This window comes from Polyodon spathula, chromosome 16, assembly GCF_017654505.1.
Source record: "Polyodon spathula isolate WHYD16114869_AA chromosome 16, ASM1765450v1, whole genome shotgun sequence".
In the NCBI taxonomy this organism is placed as follows: domain Eukaryota; kingdom Metazoa; phylum Chordata; class Actinopteri; order Acipenseriformes; family Polyodontidae; genus Polyodon; species Polyodon spathula.
The window spans coordinates 11,827,069-11,844,536 of NC_054549.1; the positions used below are offsets into that span (position 1 = coordinate 11,827,069).

The window sequence follows — 17,468 nt, forward strand, 5'->3', positions numbered from 1 at the left end:
TATGTGTTATGCCTTTCATTGCACATGGATAATTCTGATACAATATTTACATATAACCTCATAATAATATGAATGATACTGTACTAATGAGACCAGCACCCAGGAAGAATTATACATCGTGTGTAAGTTGCTGAACAAAAAAAGTTTGATTAGTAACCGAGGGTTTGCAATTTGCTGACTACAACTTTAAGAAGTCAAACGCGGAAGCAAGTGGAAAAGCAAGGCAGTGAAGTTCCTGTTTAGGCAGGCTGGACAGTCATTTTGTGGTGGCGTGGTGCCTTGCTATGCACTGCGTGTATTTGTAAACACACAGTTCCGATTTGATCAGAATCTTTTTCTTGCCTTAATACCGAAGTAATTGTACTTAATAATATAATAATAATAATAATAATAATAATAATAATAATAATAACACCACCGTTGGAATCATGCTGCAACTCAATGACTCAGTAGAACCTGAAAGCCCGGGCGCAGCTGTGCTCCACACCGGGGGAAATGATGATGGCGTGGAGGTAGCATTTACCCCACCGGGGGTACGGGGGATCCGGCCCGGATTGCACCAGCCCCCGCACGGTTCCCTCACCATGCAAGGAGCGGGGTCTTCGGTTGCTTGCTGTTCACCTTTACAGACACTGACGCCTTTTCACGTTCACAATCCGACAATGCAAGCTAAAGTCAAAGATTACTTTGTGTTCAGGGTGAGTTCACACCGCGCGAGTTATTAATTAATAAATAAATATAACACGAAGCAATCAATGCCATGTCTACATAGTTGCAGCCTGCAAATAAATGTTAATGCGTACGTTTTTAGTATTTGGAGTTTTTACCGTTGTTGACAACCAAATGCGTGCATGCTTATCATCAGACTGCAATGCTAAAATAAATAATGTACAGTAGAAATAATTGATAAACAAGAACACCGCGGTGGTCAATCGTGCAGTGTATGCGGTACACGGGAAAAGGCCTGATGCTTGTGACATGGCTGCTGTTATTTTGTGTTGTCCACAGTGCAATAATATTACTGTAGCTGCATAGAAACTGTCCGAGGTGGGTTCATTCTGCAGGTGTAGTTTTCTGTCTTTATCCTGTATGTAAGAACATATTAACTGTTAATGCAGCTATTTTATTCTAAGCGTAATTTCCCTGAACTAGATCCAGCTGGTTGGTTGACCAGTTTAAGTGAAATGTATCACCTAGTGGTCAGACTTGATGCTAACTGTATACCTCAGTTTACTGCATTGGTTACAGTTTATCTCGGTAATGTTGTGGGTTTTTTATGTTTTTTTTTTTTTTTTTTTTTCACCAGGCACGATTGAGCAGGCCGTGAATGATATCCGCTCGGTTGCCTTGCCAACCGAGGACGGAGAGGTCCAGAGCGTTTGGCTTCTAGCAGAGTGAGTGATCAGTGGAGGTTTTAAAGCCGCTCTTTACCATTGCCACAGATTATTGTGGAATCTGTTTATATATGTAGTACTGCTAGGAAACAGCAGATGGCGCCAAAGAATGGAAACAATGCAAGATTAAATAGCCCCTTTTTTTTTTAAACATCCATAAAAAAAAATAAAAAAAAAATTGTGTAGAATTTTTTAATTATTTCTCACCTCTCTTTCCACACAGAATAGACCACTGGAACAACGAGAAGGAGCGCCTGGTGCTCCTCACAGATTGGTCCCTCCTGGTCTGCAAGTACGACTTCATCAACCTCCAGTGTGAGCAGGTGGTCCGAGTCTCTCTCAATGCTGTCGACACCATCTCCACAGGGGAGTTCCAGTTCCCTCCCAAATCCCTCAACAAGTGAGTCAGTCCCTATCATTAAGGGCAGTTCTGCACCTATATATATAGATGTAGATATATATAGATATAGATATATATATATAGATATATATATATATATATATATATATATATATATATATATATATATATATATATATATATATATATTTCTAATTGTTTTTGATTGCATGCATAGATTCAGATTCAGAATTATGTATTGCACATTTGGAGGGCTTGTCCCTGTGATGATGATTTGTATCGTTGTAGTTTATTTCTTATTGTTGGTGACAGTAGTTCAATTTAGCAGTGAGATCTGTAGTACATTACATGTAGCAGCACTTGCTGGTTTCTGCCCAGTTAAAGGGCTCTGTTCTTTTTTTGCAGGAGAGAGGGTTACGGTATACGGGTGCAGTGGGATAAACGCCCTCGAGCATCCTTCATGAGCCGCTGGAATCCCTGGTCCACCGACATGCCTTACACCACCTTCACAGAGCACCCCATGGCCTACGCTGATGAGAAGATTGCTTCCCTTTGTCAGGTAAGTGACTGATCAGGACTCGGCATAATGGAGTACACCTTTATGAAAATGCGTGGCAAACACTACCGTACTACTAACAGGGCTGCCATGTTGTGCAATGCAGTCAACCCGACCTGTAACTCTTAAACACAGGACTGGCAAATTCACTCCGCAAAATATAAGAACCAACTCGCCAACATAGTTAAAACAGTTTGGTAATCCTGTAACCTTCTGAAAATCAACAGCAACAACAAAGCATATGAGTACCAAACTGAATGAAACAAGGGACAGCTCACACTGTGTTTCTCATACAGATGACTTCAGTTCCTCTACTGCTGCCTCAGAATTGCAGTATTCCAGATTGCGTCCGTTGGCAGTGTGGGATCACCTGTCCCAGTGACTGCTCCTCTCTCTCTCTCTCTGCTGTGCAGATGGACAACTTCCAGACGCAGTTGATCCAGGCAGTAAAGAAGGCCCACAAGGACTCCCCTCTCCCCGGCAGGGCTAATGGAGTGCTGATTCTGGAGCGGCCCCTTCTCATCGAGACCTATGTGGGGCTGATGTCCTTCATTAACAACGAGGCCAAGCTGGGCTACTCCATGACCAGAGGCAAAATCGGATTTTAACTAACCAGCTTGCTGTTGCCACTGATCGTCCTATTTTACAATGCGAGTAACATACAAGTTTGTGTGTGTGTGTGTGTATACATATGTAGTTAATGACCCATAGTTGAACTGTTGCAGGGTCTTAACTTAAACCCATGAGGCTTCAATATAACTGCCTCGGCACAGACAGCACATCTCACGTTTATAAAGCTACAGCATGAGGCAAACTCGTAAAGTCCCCGAGCCAAACGCTTGTGCCATGTGTCGTCACATCTGCAGTGTCGCATAGATTACAGCTGTAACTTCTTCCACTGAACAGAAAAGGGGGTGTCTGTATTGTTTTGGAAAATACAGAAATGCATGATGCAATGTGGTGTGTATGGGGGAAAGCCAGCTGTAGATAATGGGGGGGGGGGGGTTGGGTACATTTCTGAGTATTTTAGCACAAGCTGTTGTATATTAACAGTCCTGTGCACTCGAATGCTGTTTTTTTTGTTTGTTTATTTGTTTGGATCAGATCAGATCCAGCTACAGATTCCCCTGTGCAGTGATCACTGTAAGGGAATAGAAATCACCATCTAGATTCCTGACACATTAACATGAGCTTCAGCAGCCCCCTAATTGGATTGAAGCTGTTTTGGCATTGTTCTGTTTTGATATTAAAGTGAAGGGATTAGAGGACTGACATTTTAATGTGTGACAAACCCTTGGCAGTTGTATGAGGTAGAATTATCACTCTGGACTTTGATCATTTAGACAGTTAGGACTTTTTATCTGATCTCCAGTGTAGCACAATTTGCTTGATGGTGAAAGTCAAATCAATGGGTAAGTTGAGTGTGTGTTTTTTTTATTTTTTATTTTTTAAAGTTAACAAATGGCGCTTAGGCTCCATGGCAGAAAAAACAGGTTTCGTAATCCATGCACATTTACACATTGCATGCAGAACTAAAGCCCCTCCTGGTGACAAAAGCACAACACCCATATTTTAGGATCAGTGAAATTAACTGGAACGATGTTCCTGTATCTGTGATCTTAAACCAGCGAGATGAACTTTAAGGTCAGTGCTATGCTTTAGATAGGTAGCTGCAGGCAGTTTGTAGCTGCGCGTCTCAGAAAACTGGCTGTATTTGCTGCTGAATGAATTGACAAGCCTGTCTAAAATGAAAGATACAACTTATTAATATACAAGTACATTTACTTAAGATGAGATAATCTGGCTTTGCATCTATGCCACAGCAGTCTAGAGTGTTGCAACCCTTAGTGTTACTGTCTGATAAACTGCGCTTGTGCTGTGTGATTTGCATTCAGGTTATGGGAGTTCTTTTACTTGAAGAAAATATAATTGTCATAAAACTTTGGCTATTTACTTTCACACTGATTGCCCTTGTTGGTGTACATAACGTGTTTTAAAATATTATAAGTGACCATAACTAATAGAAACCAGGCCAAGGTTAGAAGAAAATGGTTTATTCAACTAGAATTCTGGCCACTGAAACCAATAAATCTGTTCAGTTCTGGCTTTTAGAAATGGAAGCCAGTAAATTAAGAATGTTGCATTTACCAATTCTAGCATGGTTTTAGAAGGACATTGCATTAAGTAAATTGCTGGAGAAAATGTGTAAGTTCACGAAACCAAAACGTTAGGGATTCATTGCAGCATTGTTAAACTGGCTCTTTAGTAAATGCTAGAGCTACATAAAGGATCATGTATTTAGAATATCATCGGTGTTTATAAAAAACAAGGAAGGTATAGAAAGAAAAGCCTTTTGAAAAAATACCCCTCTCAACTGAAATAGTCTTTAGATTTTAAAAACACAAATGGATTTAACCCTCCTTGTGTAGCTTTTTTATTTTATTTTACTGTAATAAAGCAGAATTTTTTTTATTGTAAAACTAGATTGTATTATATGAAGCAAGTGTACATTTCTTATTTGTGTTTATCGCTAGTTTTTGAGGTCTTGTTTGGACATGTCAAAATGAAGCTAAAGCTCTCTTGATTCCTGTTAAATGTGTTACAGGAAACTGTGTACATAGATTCTATTCCAGTGGTGGACCATGCTGTGATTACAACAGAAGCCTTGTTCCCCAGTGGCACCAGGGAGAAGTGAAAGATGCCACATTTAATCTTTTAATATACGAGAAAGCGCCTTATGGACATGGAGAGGTGTTCAATTCTATATTCAAACTAGAGCAACCTAGAGCAGTGTCTAAACTAAACATGAGACAGTTCAAACCTTTTATTTCCAAAGGGGGTTGAGCATGCTTCGAAAGCTTCATTAATAGAGGAAGAATACGTTTGGAATGCATAAGGCATTTCCAGACCCATTAATTGAGATGCTGTAGTTGTTTGACCTTGTTTTTGCTAGCTAACAATGTAGTGAGAGCCAACAAGCAGATTTAGGCAGTTTGCTGTAGTCATCATATACAAAATGCAGTAAGTTAAGCTACACGCATGCAATAAAATTGTCTTATTTAAGTTTACTTGTTTCTCCTCACTGTGATTTGTTTCCCTAAACCTAAAACGAAGCAGGTAAGATGATTTTACTTCCAAAGAGAAGCAGCACCTTAAATATAAATGCTTATATTTGACTGAGCCTGTGGTTTCAGTTTGGCGTTGTGTCAGATCTCTAACAAGGTTCTCAGCTCCTACAGGGAGCTGCTGTGGTTCTTCACACACTAGGACATCCAATGGTGCCTCCTTTGTCCTCAGGCGTGCTTGCGTTTTACTCATGTTGACATGTCTGTCATGTTTTTTTTTTTTGTGATGAAATTGAGAAAATCTTGTCTGTTTTCAAACTGGCTTCAAAAACAATACTGCTGTAAATCAGATGTGTTTTGGTTGTACGCACAGCAATGACCAGTTTGCACTGCAATAGAAATAACAACGATGAAAAAAAAAAAAAAGAATCTGACAATAGCATAATATTGTATTTATAAAATGCCACTGCGTGTGTCTGGCAGCTTAGACAGAAATGCAGCGCCAGCACCCTCGCTCCCCCCTTCCCCTTCCCCCTTTTCTGGTTTACAAAATCCTATCCTAAAGTGTAACATTGTAATGAATGCCCAATTACATTGTAATGAATGCATTTTAAGATCACTGTTGGTTTTAACTGGACAGTTTGACTGTAAATTACTGTCCTTGTGGAATACGTTTGTTACCTTTTTGTGAACTTATTTTAACACCAATTGCTTCTTTACTGTTTTATTTATTTCTATTAACAATTATATATAAAATGCAAAAAATGCACTTTAATAGTAAATGGAACATTACAGCCCAAGTTACGGTTAATTGTATTTCTCTGCCTATTGCTATGTACACTTTTTTAATTGCTTGCTAATGTATCTGTTTTTATGTTAGGGAAAATGTATAAATAAAACTACACATGTATTGGAACTTTACAGTTGTCACTATTATTGAATATTTACAGAAATTAATTACCAAGATATTATACAGTAGTTTAATACAAACAAAAAAAAAATCTCAGCTATACATATTTACATTAGACAATTTGGTTGAAGAGAAAACCAAATAGTATTTAACACATTTACAACACATTAAAACAGCTGTGACATTAGCCAAGGAACCATTTAACAAAACACACATAATAGAAAAACTGCCTGGATTGAATACTTTGCCAAACTAACAGTTCAAAAATAATTTGTTAAACATCAGTGAATTTGGATCATCTGTTCATAAAATAAAATCCAATACATTATTTTAATCCAATAATAAATTGGACCTTTAAATCAGATGAGGACAACATGCGATCATTTCAAGGTCATTGTTGGTATTAAAGATTTAGAGTGACTGCTACCAGGATTGATCCCCGATTCTGTTCTGGACTTGGTCAGCTCTGCTCCTCAGGTGTTTCCATGTAGCACAAGCACAGCTGTTCCTTACTTAACAGAACCATGGACTCTCCACTGGAATGCCAGTTAAGGGACAGGACCTGGAAACTGCCTGAACAAAGCAAAGCCAGGAGCGTGTCATGTTAACTGTGCAATGGAAAAGCTAAATCACAGATCTGTTACTTATCCTACATTATGAGGACACCTGCAAAGCGGGTTTGTCTCTGCTCAGCCTGATATTGCGAGAATGCAGCGAAACACGAATGAAGTGCAGCAGCAAGAACTATGCAATACTAATAGTATCGACGACTATGGCCAAAAGTTTTGTATCACCTAGAATTTTAGTTTATGGAAAACTACAAAGCTGTATGAAATTCAATGTTAAACTATAAGGTGATGCAAAACTTTTGGCCATAGCTGTATTCAGTGCCTTTTGATGAGCAGGCATCTGTAGTGCACTGTATAATAAAATCCATTCCCTTAGATCTAAATGAACTAAAAGCAGAGCAACCCCTTAAGACACTACGACGCGTACCAGCACCTATTAAGCATCACAGCAGAGGTGGAAACACATTCCATCCGCAGTTCAAACATGCACTTGCTTCTACAGTACATTGGTTAGGTTAGTAGATGGTAAAATAGGAATGATGAGATTAGAACACAAGTTCCTGCTTACCTTCAACTGGCACCTGCACCGAGACACATCCAGCAGGGGACCACATGTACACCTTGCTGTTCCCAGTGCAGATAGCGAGGCGAGACCGACAGGGGTCCCACTGGAAACATCGGACCGGCGCAGCCTGCTCCAGAACCACAAACAGTTTCAGCTTCTGCATGTCCCAGATCCAGAGATCGTTCGGCATGTTGTCTGGCAGGAAGACAAAACAAACAGCATGGAATCAAATGTGGCATTTATGCTCGTAGTGTGAATCCTGCTGGTCGATTTTCACATTGAATAGCTTTTGATGGGATAAAACCAGCTGCTGTTTTTGGCTGGCAGCCCTGCAGCTGACTGACCATCACTCAGAACCACTGTCACGGTGAAGGTAGGGCTGCGTGTTTTAAATAAAACTCCTGGACATGAATCTATAACAATTTCAGGACAACATATATGTGTTTTACACAGTAAATATCACATTGCAGCGAGTGCAAAACAACACAAGGGGTGTGTTTGTTGCTTCAATAGGTACACACCATTTTTAGTTACCAAGTACCGGTTATCAGAACTGAAAGCCATCGTGGAAATGCCGATCTTTGGATTTGCTCTCTCGGGATCGGGTTTGATTACAGGTACTTGAACCGGTGCCGGACTGACCTCATCTAAAACGTGAAAAGAAATACATCAATACAAAAAAACGATAGAGAGGGATGTATTTAACCTAGCGTAATACCAGATATTTTGGAATCGGGAGCAGTCCATTTAAATTCCAGCCAGTATCATTTGCCATGTGTCCAGTATGCAATCATGTCTTGTGAAACTTACACTTGCTTTGTGTGCTGAACAGAGAGCTTCCCATGGTTAAGTTATGATGGAAAGAGAGATCACCACTGCCAAGAACAGCACGCTTCTCCACCTCCTTGTACACCACCTGCAATTAAAAACAATACAGTATATTATCCAAGAGCCAGGTATAACAGTTCTACCATTCAAAACTTCATGCCACATTGTGGGGGGTGGAAACAAAAACAATTAAACATTTTAATAAGTTTTCGTGTCTCTTATGCTTACAGTTTTGGGGTTCTTGACTGTAGCAGGATGTTCAAATTCTATGATCTTTTTCCAGGTCACATGGTTTAGGATTCGCACCTGTTTCAGATACATAAATGTCTTTAATATAAACTCAATATATTTTTCAATCTAAACAGTAGCAGAGAGACAAAAATACACTAGAGACACCCGCACTAAAGACATTGTTTTCTTTTAATGATTTTAAAAATGACAACTGCATTGATATCCAATACAAAAATCAACAACACTGGATTTCCCCTCACTAGTAAAGATCCTGTTCTTGGGTTGTCCGATCTTAGTTTAAAAGATTTGAATAGAGATATAACTAGAAATGAAAAAGTGACCTTTTCATCATAGCTTCCGATGGCCAGGAATTGACTGCTGGGGCTCCACATGACAGACTTGACACCTAGAGACCACTCATAGGCACTGAAGGTGGACAGCAAACGACCGTCCAGAGAGTACAGCAGCACCTTGTACTGAAAACCAATACACAAGCATATACGTGCGTTAAAGAGAAGCTTGGTTTGGCTAGGAAGTATAAAGAGTCATCATTTTCATTTTCAGCCAGCTGGAAAAGTTTTAAAAAGTTTGTTGTGAATTTAATATCTTGTCAAAACAATACCAGGAGCACCTACCTCCAGACAAGTGTCCCATACAGCCAGAACACAGCCATTGGGTGACCACTCAATCCCAGCAAGGTCCTGGGTCTCGGACTCAAAGTGCTGAAAGTACAAGCAGTACGTAAATGTGTGTGTGTGTGTGTGTGTGTGTGTGTGTGTGTGTGTGTGTATGTCTACGTATATGTATTTGCTGATTGCTTACATAGGTCTCATGTTTCCCGTTAATAAATATTGGTTTATTTTGTTTAATGTTTGTTTATAGTTTTTATATAAAATAGCATAATAAAATCTGAATTAATATGTCAGGGATGCTACAAAACTACAAAAATAAAGCTTAACTTGCCCTCAGCAGCTGCCAGTCATTGCACACAAAAATACTGATGTAATCCTTACAGTCCCTCCTTTCAGCCAAAGCCAAGTAGCGTCCGTCTTTGGTGAAGTCAACACCTGGATCGCAGAATTGACAGGGGTGCCAACAAAATTATTATTCTGGCCCACCTCCCACTTAAACATGGCATTTTTATATAGCAGACAGCGCCACCCTAGTGGTAAAATGTTGTAACTGTGATGTCTACTATTTGCATTTGTCATATATGCAGATGCAAATATTTTCCTTCAATAGGAGATCTTCCCTTTTAAAAGACACCTTCATCTGTCCAGCTCTAACGTTACCAGTTAGCACGAGGCAGCGGTTCAGAATCAGGGTTAAAACAAGTCTGTCTCAGTTCTATTTGCACCCACACTCCTGCTAACAGAAATACTTACCCTGTTGACAAGCCTTGGGGTATTTGATATAAGATACAGATTTGGTACATAGAGACCAGACGGTGACCCGCAGCTGTTGGGGGAGAGAAAAGGAAACACAATCACTTCTTTCAGTGGGCTGAAAGTATGCAAGTGCGGCAAGCAACCAAGACGACTGTGTGCCTCCCACCCACCCAGACACAAATATTGATGAGCAAGTGCTTTTAAATAAGCAGGTGCTGTTTTACACTGTGCAAGACAACATTAGGCGAGTGCCATTCCACGAAAACTTAACGCTTGTTGAGAAGTCCTCAATATCAGAACTTCTGTGTACTACGAGATCACCCTGCAAAAACCTCACACTTCTATCAGACCTAGGGTAACAAGCGACAGACCATTTTCACACTAACCATAGTAAAATAAAATAAATAAAATACTGTAAACCAATAAAGAACAAATCCTGCTAATAAGGCACGGTCAACATTATTAACTGCTTCTCATTTTACAACTGATAAGGCACAACAGCTGCTTATCCAGTATAGGGATACAATAGTACTTTGACCTTATGGTCACTAGCATATAAAGCAATAATACATGCTGGTATGCATAGCATAACGTGAACCAGTGTAACATGAATTTAATGCATTGCCATTATCTTAAGAAATGGAATGACATCTCATTCCCAGTGGGATACTGACTGTCTATCTAGTCAAGTGGCTTATCTAAGTTCCTCAGTTCAACTCCACATAGGAACAAACTCTTATTAAGCACTGGAATACTTTCCTATTGAGGGCATTTAATACTTCTGTGGTCTTATCAGTCATATAACAAATGGACAGACACCCCCTTATAGATATTCTGGTTCACTCATCAACTTGTGCTAACGAACATATGCAAGTGGTTCTCCATATATATGTAACTACATACAAAGTGACTTATGAACTGAATGGACACCTCATTATAGGCATACTTAGTTTAGAAAAAGAAAAGGGTGAGCTGTCCAATTGCTTATAAACTTATTTACTGTAGTACTACTGCAAAAAAGACCTTCTGATCAAGAGTTTACAAGTTATGAGAGTGTGAGATCCTCAGTCATTGAAGCCCAGCTTCTACAAAGACTAGCTGAGATACCCAAGCCCTTGATTTCTACAAGATTCACACCAACTGCTGGAAAAAGGCATTTTGCCAAAGGATGAGATTTCTCTCTCCACAGTAGAAAACACTAACAAGCTTCATCTTGCCCTGTAAGACAAGCATGATTCCTCAGATGGTCTAAGAAACAGTGCTGGCATGAATGCCATGGAGACGTCTGCAATTACTGGTGGGAAAAGAACGGAAATTAAAATGGGGTTTCTCATTTGAAATCTCTCTGAAGCTCTTGCCAAATGATGCATTTCTCAGATATCTATCCATATCGTTAAATACAATAATACGTAAGCATTTGTATGCATATTTACCATTAATAGGGCTTAACGGATCTGCACATGTTCATAATGTAGTTTTGAAACTCCTAGCCAATGGCAATCCAATCGACAACTTCTGGTGGCTGCCAGAACTAAAACAAGAGTCAAGAGGAAGTCTAATGTCACATGCACAACCATTGCTTGTTTATTAAGAGTCACGTGCATATAATGCACATATTAATTGCACAAAACACAGATATAAACTAGCCTTACAGACTAGCCAAAATTCCGAGGTCATTTAAAAACAGACACCCTGATAGTTAAAAGTAACACGCAAGTTCACTCAATCCCTTTGTAGCTTGACCAGCATCCTCCCACAGCCCAATGGTAATGAGATGTTTCATTTTAGTTAGATTTTGCTAACAAACAGTCCACAGGTTCTTCTCAGTTCCTGTCTGGTCCCTATGGAAACAAAGTCAATAATGCTCAAACACATCTCAAATGAGTTTGTCTCATGAGACGTGTGACGTGTTTTGGGGGGGGTGGGGGGGGTTCTGCCTCAGACTGTTGTCCTGATCAGCATAACTGAAACCTTTGCAGGAATCTCAGGACCACAATATCAAGTATATTAAGAAAATAGGTGAGAAATTCCTCTCTCCGCCCCCTGAAATCCTCAGCGGCACTCCTCCCGGTAAAATAATCCATCAAAAACATACGAGCCTGGCTCAGCGTGGCATGAAGGGATGGAAGAGGGCACCAGCGCCTTCTTCAGCTGTTGTTTATTTAAGAGAAAAATGAATGAACATTTTTTAAATAGAAAACAGCCGAGAAACACTTTGTAAGGAGAAAGGTGATCTGATAAACAGCCCTCGTAGATGTCTAGAAAAACGCCTTGTGATGTTTTGTGACAGCTGACAAAGACTGCCAGTTTTCGTGCGGCTAAACCACATTACAAGGGCTCTTTATGTGGACCCTTCTTTCAGCAAAGGATAATGTTGTATGAATTCCACATCACAAAGCTTTCTAAAACTAATATAGCCCAATTCTCCTGTTACAGGGATATAATTCTTAACTCTACCTGATTCAGAGGGTCACACATGAGTTGCTCAGCTGTGGTCTGACTTTATTATGATGCACCACAAATCACATTTTATACACAGCAAAATAACAGCTTGCATCCTTGCAATCCATACCTCAGGAACATTAGTAGGAATCACAGAAACCCCAGCCACCGGCCATGTGAAAATGAATGTAAAACGAAACAGTACCAAGCCATTTAGAAACATCAATAATAATAATACTTATTTTTATATAGTGCCTTTGATAGTGGACCACCATCACCAAGAGCTTTACAACATACAAGACTAGGGTGTGTGAACTATGCATCAGCTGCAGAGTCACTTACAACAACATCTCACCCAAAAGACAGAGTACAAGGTGGTTAAGTGACTTGCTCAGGGTCACACAAGAAGTCAGTGGCTGAGCTGGAATTTGAACCTTGGACCTCCTGGTTACAAGCCTGTTTCTTTAACCACTGGACCACATAGGTTCCTATGTTCCAATGTCCCTTACTTTGATACTATCCCTCGTTCTAAATGACAGGCGGCCTTTTGGCCTATCAGTGCTCGTCCGGTCCCAAGTAAATGGTTAATCTCAATTTAAAAAAGCATTTATCACTTGCCCAACCCCAAAGTGTATGCAGACTAGACAGAAACCATGCAACTCAGTGGCACTCTACTGCAGAAGTAGTGTATGAAATGTATTTAAATTAATATAGGAGGCACTTAATGCATCATGTTTTTATACAGTCCCGGGACAAATCAAATAATTGAAAGCTATTTCATTTCTAAGCCCTTATTCAATGCATAACCTTGCGCTCACCCCTCAATCACCCTGTAACGCTTAACACTCATCCCCAAAACTCTGAACCAGCCCATTCTTGAAGAGCCGTGGAGCCACGAGCGAGTTATCAAAGCTCTGGCTCTTGGACGCATTTGACATTTCTGCAGCGAGTATTTTAAAATCGGCGGTCTCGTTTGGGCCAGCCAGCTGTGAGCGGATAAATCGTACCGAGAGTGTCCCACTGGCCAATGGATATACTGTACTGGACAGAAAAGAAAACACAGACGCTGTAATAACACCCCCCAGCAGCTGTCCTAACCAAGTTAATTCAGCATCCTGTTTACAGCCGTCATGAAACTGTATCCCGACACGGACACCAGCTTGGCTAACCCTTAATGAAATCAGGGAGGTCAAGGTTAGTTCAGCATGCTGCCACTTCACACTGCCTGCGCGACACTCCCCACCCAACACCAGCAAAAACAGAGAGTGATCCTATTACAAAAAATTACAAGTGGCTCATTAAACGGGTCTCAGGGTACCAGCTATATTGCCCTGAAAAACAAAAGGGGATTTAACTACTCTGTATGTGTGTGTGTGTGTGTGTGTGTGTGTTTTTTATTTATATATATATATATAAGGTATTTTTCAATACCAACCTAGACTGCAATATAACCGATGCATTATAATTACAAGTTATATCAGTCCTTTAATACCAATACACCTGTTGACCCTTTGAGAATGCAGGCAAAGGGTGTCATATGTGGAGGAATATAAATTATCAAATTGTCATTAGTTTCTGTAAGTGTGCACCTCAATGAGGTTTTTCAGAATCACTGGATACTGATTGAATCATATTATATTATTAATACGCAGTATAAAAGGCAGACAGGGTCACCAAGACCCCCTTCCCCCCTGAGGAAACAGTTGCACTTAAGTCTCGGCACCTGTCAACGTTTCTTGGAATCAAGTTCAATCAACAGACTACTCCAAGGCAATTTGCCCAAGTGTAACATGGATAAACTAGCAAATAACAAACTGCGCACTGTATAGGAATAGTCTGATATAAATAAACAAACAGATATGGAGTAGACTTAAACAACAAATGTTGTTTTTTAATCAGTGACATTGCAGAGATGTGCAAGAAGGGATTATAAATTGTACACTTCAAAAACTATACACTGCATGACATTCACATAGTACTAACTAATACTACACCAAAAAAGGTCAAATTCAATTCAATGGCTGATTAAATATTACCAGTCTCATTAAGTTAGCCCAGACTGATTTAAGAACTGCTGCCACTTCACCCAGCTGTTTTCAATTTTAGTGGCTTGTGTGGACTTTATGAATGCAATACACTCTTGTGTTATTCCTAAAAGTTCTGCCACTTCGAATCCATTGTTTACTATAAAACTCTTCACGATTCCTGCAAAGTGAATTCTGTGAATATTTTTTTATTGTGAAGACAAAAAAATTAAAAGTAAGACGCATTCTGTCAAGCAATGCCTTAGAGAAAGTTTTCAATACTTTCGGTTGCCGATACTATCAAATTCCCATTTCCAACTGACAGACCAAGGCATGCACTGTACTTTTAAGGGTCTGGCTTCTATTTTGGGGCTTTCTTTTTTTACAGGGCAGCAACAGTTGACACTCAAGTAAAGAAGGTTACTGTGACTTCACGCTTACATGAAACTCTGTCGTGTTGAGAATATGACGTCCGTCCGGACTCCAGCGCGAGGCGACTAGACCGGCTGAGCCTTCGTCTATCTTGCAGTGCCAATCTGGCTGCTCTAGCGACCACACCTGTGCACAGACACATCAACAAAGACAGTCAACTGAGAAGTAGATACATATCTTTGCAATTCAAAGGATCACCCACCTTGTTTATTATTAATAATAATAATAATAATAATAATAATAATAATAATTATAAAGCATTGCACTACAGCACATTTCACACCTGTTGGCACCTTTGAAGGGTTTTAAAGATGAAAGACTGGCGCTGGATTCCCTTGCAAAGGTAAGAAGAGTTTATCTTAATACTTACCTGAAGTTGTTCACATGCACAGTAATGCCTCCGGGTTCATGTTTACATGGTACAGCCACACTGTATAAGAACTCTGCACTTAAAACAATGCCACTGACTTACATCAAGAATATCATTGTGTATGCCTGTCTACTTCATTAATAGCTATTGTTTTTTTGTTTTTGTTTTCATTTTTTTTATTAATTTTAAAATAACACTGGCTAAGATGCATTTTACTCTATCTCAATTCAAACTGACCTGCAAATTGACTGTTTTGTAAAGTGTAGAGTTTAGACTGTTTTAATGAATACGATCTGTAGGTAACTTTCCAAGATACTTTTGTGAATTTTAACTTTGTCTTAAGAGTTCAAACTAACCTGTTTGAATAGGATCCGAATGTACAGCACGTACAGAAACCATGCAGTTTCAAAAAAACTAAACAGAAAAATAAATGAAGCGCTTGCCTGTACAAGTCCTCTCTTAAACATGGCACACAGGATGAAGAGGGAATCTGCTGACCATTCCACCTGCTGGATCTGATCCAGGCAGGTGTACAAGTGAAGGATCTGCAGTGTGTTCACATCTCGAACCACCAAGCGGTACTGAACACAAGTCGCCTGCAAGAGGGTTATTCAAGAAAAGAAAACAGATCAGCTGCCTCCCTTTCAGTTACTGCACACACTCTACAGCAAGATAACCGAACCCTACCACTTAACCGAATGTATTTATTTAACCAGGACCAGATATACATCTCAATTCAAGGGGGTCCTGGCACAAGTAAGCAGCAGGTATAACAATATAAAATAAATGGCACAAGCAGACAAATCATTCTTTGCAAACAGACAGGGAATGGTTACCCCCCCACCCTGTTTCAGTGCTCTATACTATACTTCATAAGTCCTTGTTATCAATCCAGTTTGTGTATATTTTCCTAAAGGGTTTTTTTTTTGTTTTTTTACCATGCATGGGATACATCAATGTTAGTGTACACAGTAAATAATAATAATAATAATAATAATAATAATAATAGGGGGAAAAAATACAAACTGCATTGAAATAATAAACAGAAAATAAACTGATTAAGCTTTTTTTTTTCTGTTTAGCAATCAATTTCTCATTCAAAGAGTGCGTCAGTTACTTTGATGTCACGCAGAGAAACGTCACAGCCACATACCAAGTATTTTCCGTCAGGTGAAAATCTGCAGAGCTGACTGGAATGTTTGAAAGCTTCAGAGAAATTCATCCTTTCCTTGTGGAAACTAAGCAACGCAACCTGTGCAGTGTACAAAAACATTTGGCAGTTGGCAGATTTTATCAAGCACACAGCCAGGTGTCGACTATTTACCATGGCTTAGTATGACTGAAACGTATACACCGGTATGTCACATACAATGACGTGCAATGTCGGTATGCATAAAGACATATGAAACGTGCAAGAACAATACGACAACTACAATAAAAGTTACACACACGGTGTGTGCTCAATTCTGTTGTTTGAATTTGTGTGTCTTTTAGTTTATCCGTCTTAATTCATTTGTTTGTTCCTGTGGGGAAAAAAAAAAAAGTCATGACTAACGTCGTTCGGGACGGTGTTTCAGTTCTTTGCAGAATTAGATGCAAAAGATTAGCATGTTGGTAACCTGTTCCAGGTTTTGTTTTTAGATTTCGTACTTAAATTAACCTGTACTAACCTGAAAAGCTCTCTCCCGCGGTCGCTCGCCAGAAATCCTAATTTAGGAAGAAGCGTGTGACAGTTAGGCTGAGTGGCAAACCGGGCTCCCAATTAACAGCCCGAGTTAACGGAAATACGTTACCAGTTCCACGCCCATGTAGAATCCTGGGAGTTGTAGTTTAATATTCCTTCAGCGCTGTAGTTCGTGGGTTTTCTGTATTTTGAAGGGCTTTCAGGCTTTTAATAAGGCATTATTGAAAGGGAACGTGTGTCATCAGCATAATTTTTTTTTTAAAGTAAATATATAAATAGATGCAAAACTACATACATACGTGCAATTATTTTATGTTACACAAATCAAAAACGATTATTATTATTTTAATTAAGAACATAAGAAAGTTTACAAACGAGAGGAGGCCATTCGGCCCATCTTGCTCGTTTAGTTGTTAGTAGCTTATTGATCCCAAAATCTCATCAAGCAGCTTCTTGAAGGATCCCAGGGTGTCAGCTTCAACAACATTACTGGGGAGTTGATTCCAGACCCTCACAATTCTCTGTGTAAAAAAGTGCCTCCTATTTTCTGTTCTGAATGCCCCTTTGTCTAATCTCCATTTGTGACCCCTGGTCCTTGTTTCTTTTTTCAGGCTGAAAAAGTCCCTTGGGTCGACACTGTCAATACCTT

At 39.6% G+C, this 17,468-nt stretch overlaps 2 protein-coding genes across 2 annotated transcripts; one reads left to right on the forward strand and one right to left on the reverse strand.

The window, feature by feature from the left end:
- Window positions 1-234: 234 nt before the first annotated feature.
- Window positions 235-3,760, forward strand: LOC121328808 (tumor protein p63-regulated gene 1-like protein). The gene is made up of 5 exons (XM_041273881.1): window positions 235-702; window positions 1,307-1,394; window positions 1,618-1,794; window positions 2,161-2,314; window positions 2,725-3,760. The coding sequence occupies exons 1-5, from the start codon at window positions 429-431 to the stop codon at window positions 2,917-2,919; spliced, it is 888 nt and encodes a 295-aa protein (XP_041129815.1). The 5' UTR covers window positions 235-428; the 3' UTR covers window positions 2,920-3,760.
- Window positions 3,761-6,084: 2,324 nt separating this feature from the next.
- On the reverse strand, window positions 6,085-16,878 carry LOC121328502 (WD repeat-containing protein WRAP73-like). Its single transcript, XM_041273186.1, has 13 exons — window positions 16,806-16,878; window positions 16,289-16,387; window positions 15,579-15,731; window positions 14,775-14,891; window positions 9,865-9,937; window positions 9,443-9,546; window positions 9,115-9,201; window positions 8,821-8,955; window positions 8,477-8,554; window positions 8,231-8,336; window positions 7,942-8,067; window positions 7,424-7,615; window positions 6,085-6,859 (listed from the first exon to the last, which is right to left on the reverse strand). Exons 2-13 carry the CDS (start codon window positions 16,355-16,357, stop codon window positions 6,747-6,749), a joined length of 1,353 nt encoding a protein of 450 aa, XP_041129120.1. The 5' UTR covers window positions 16,358-16,387; window positions 16,806-16,878; the 3' UTR covers window positions 6,085-6,746.
- Between the last annotated feature and the right edge of the window lie 590 nt (window positions 16,879-17,468).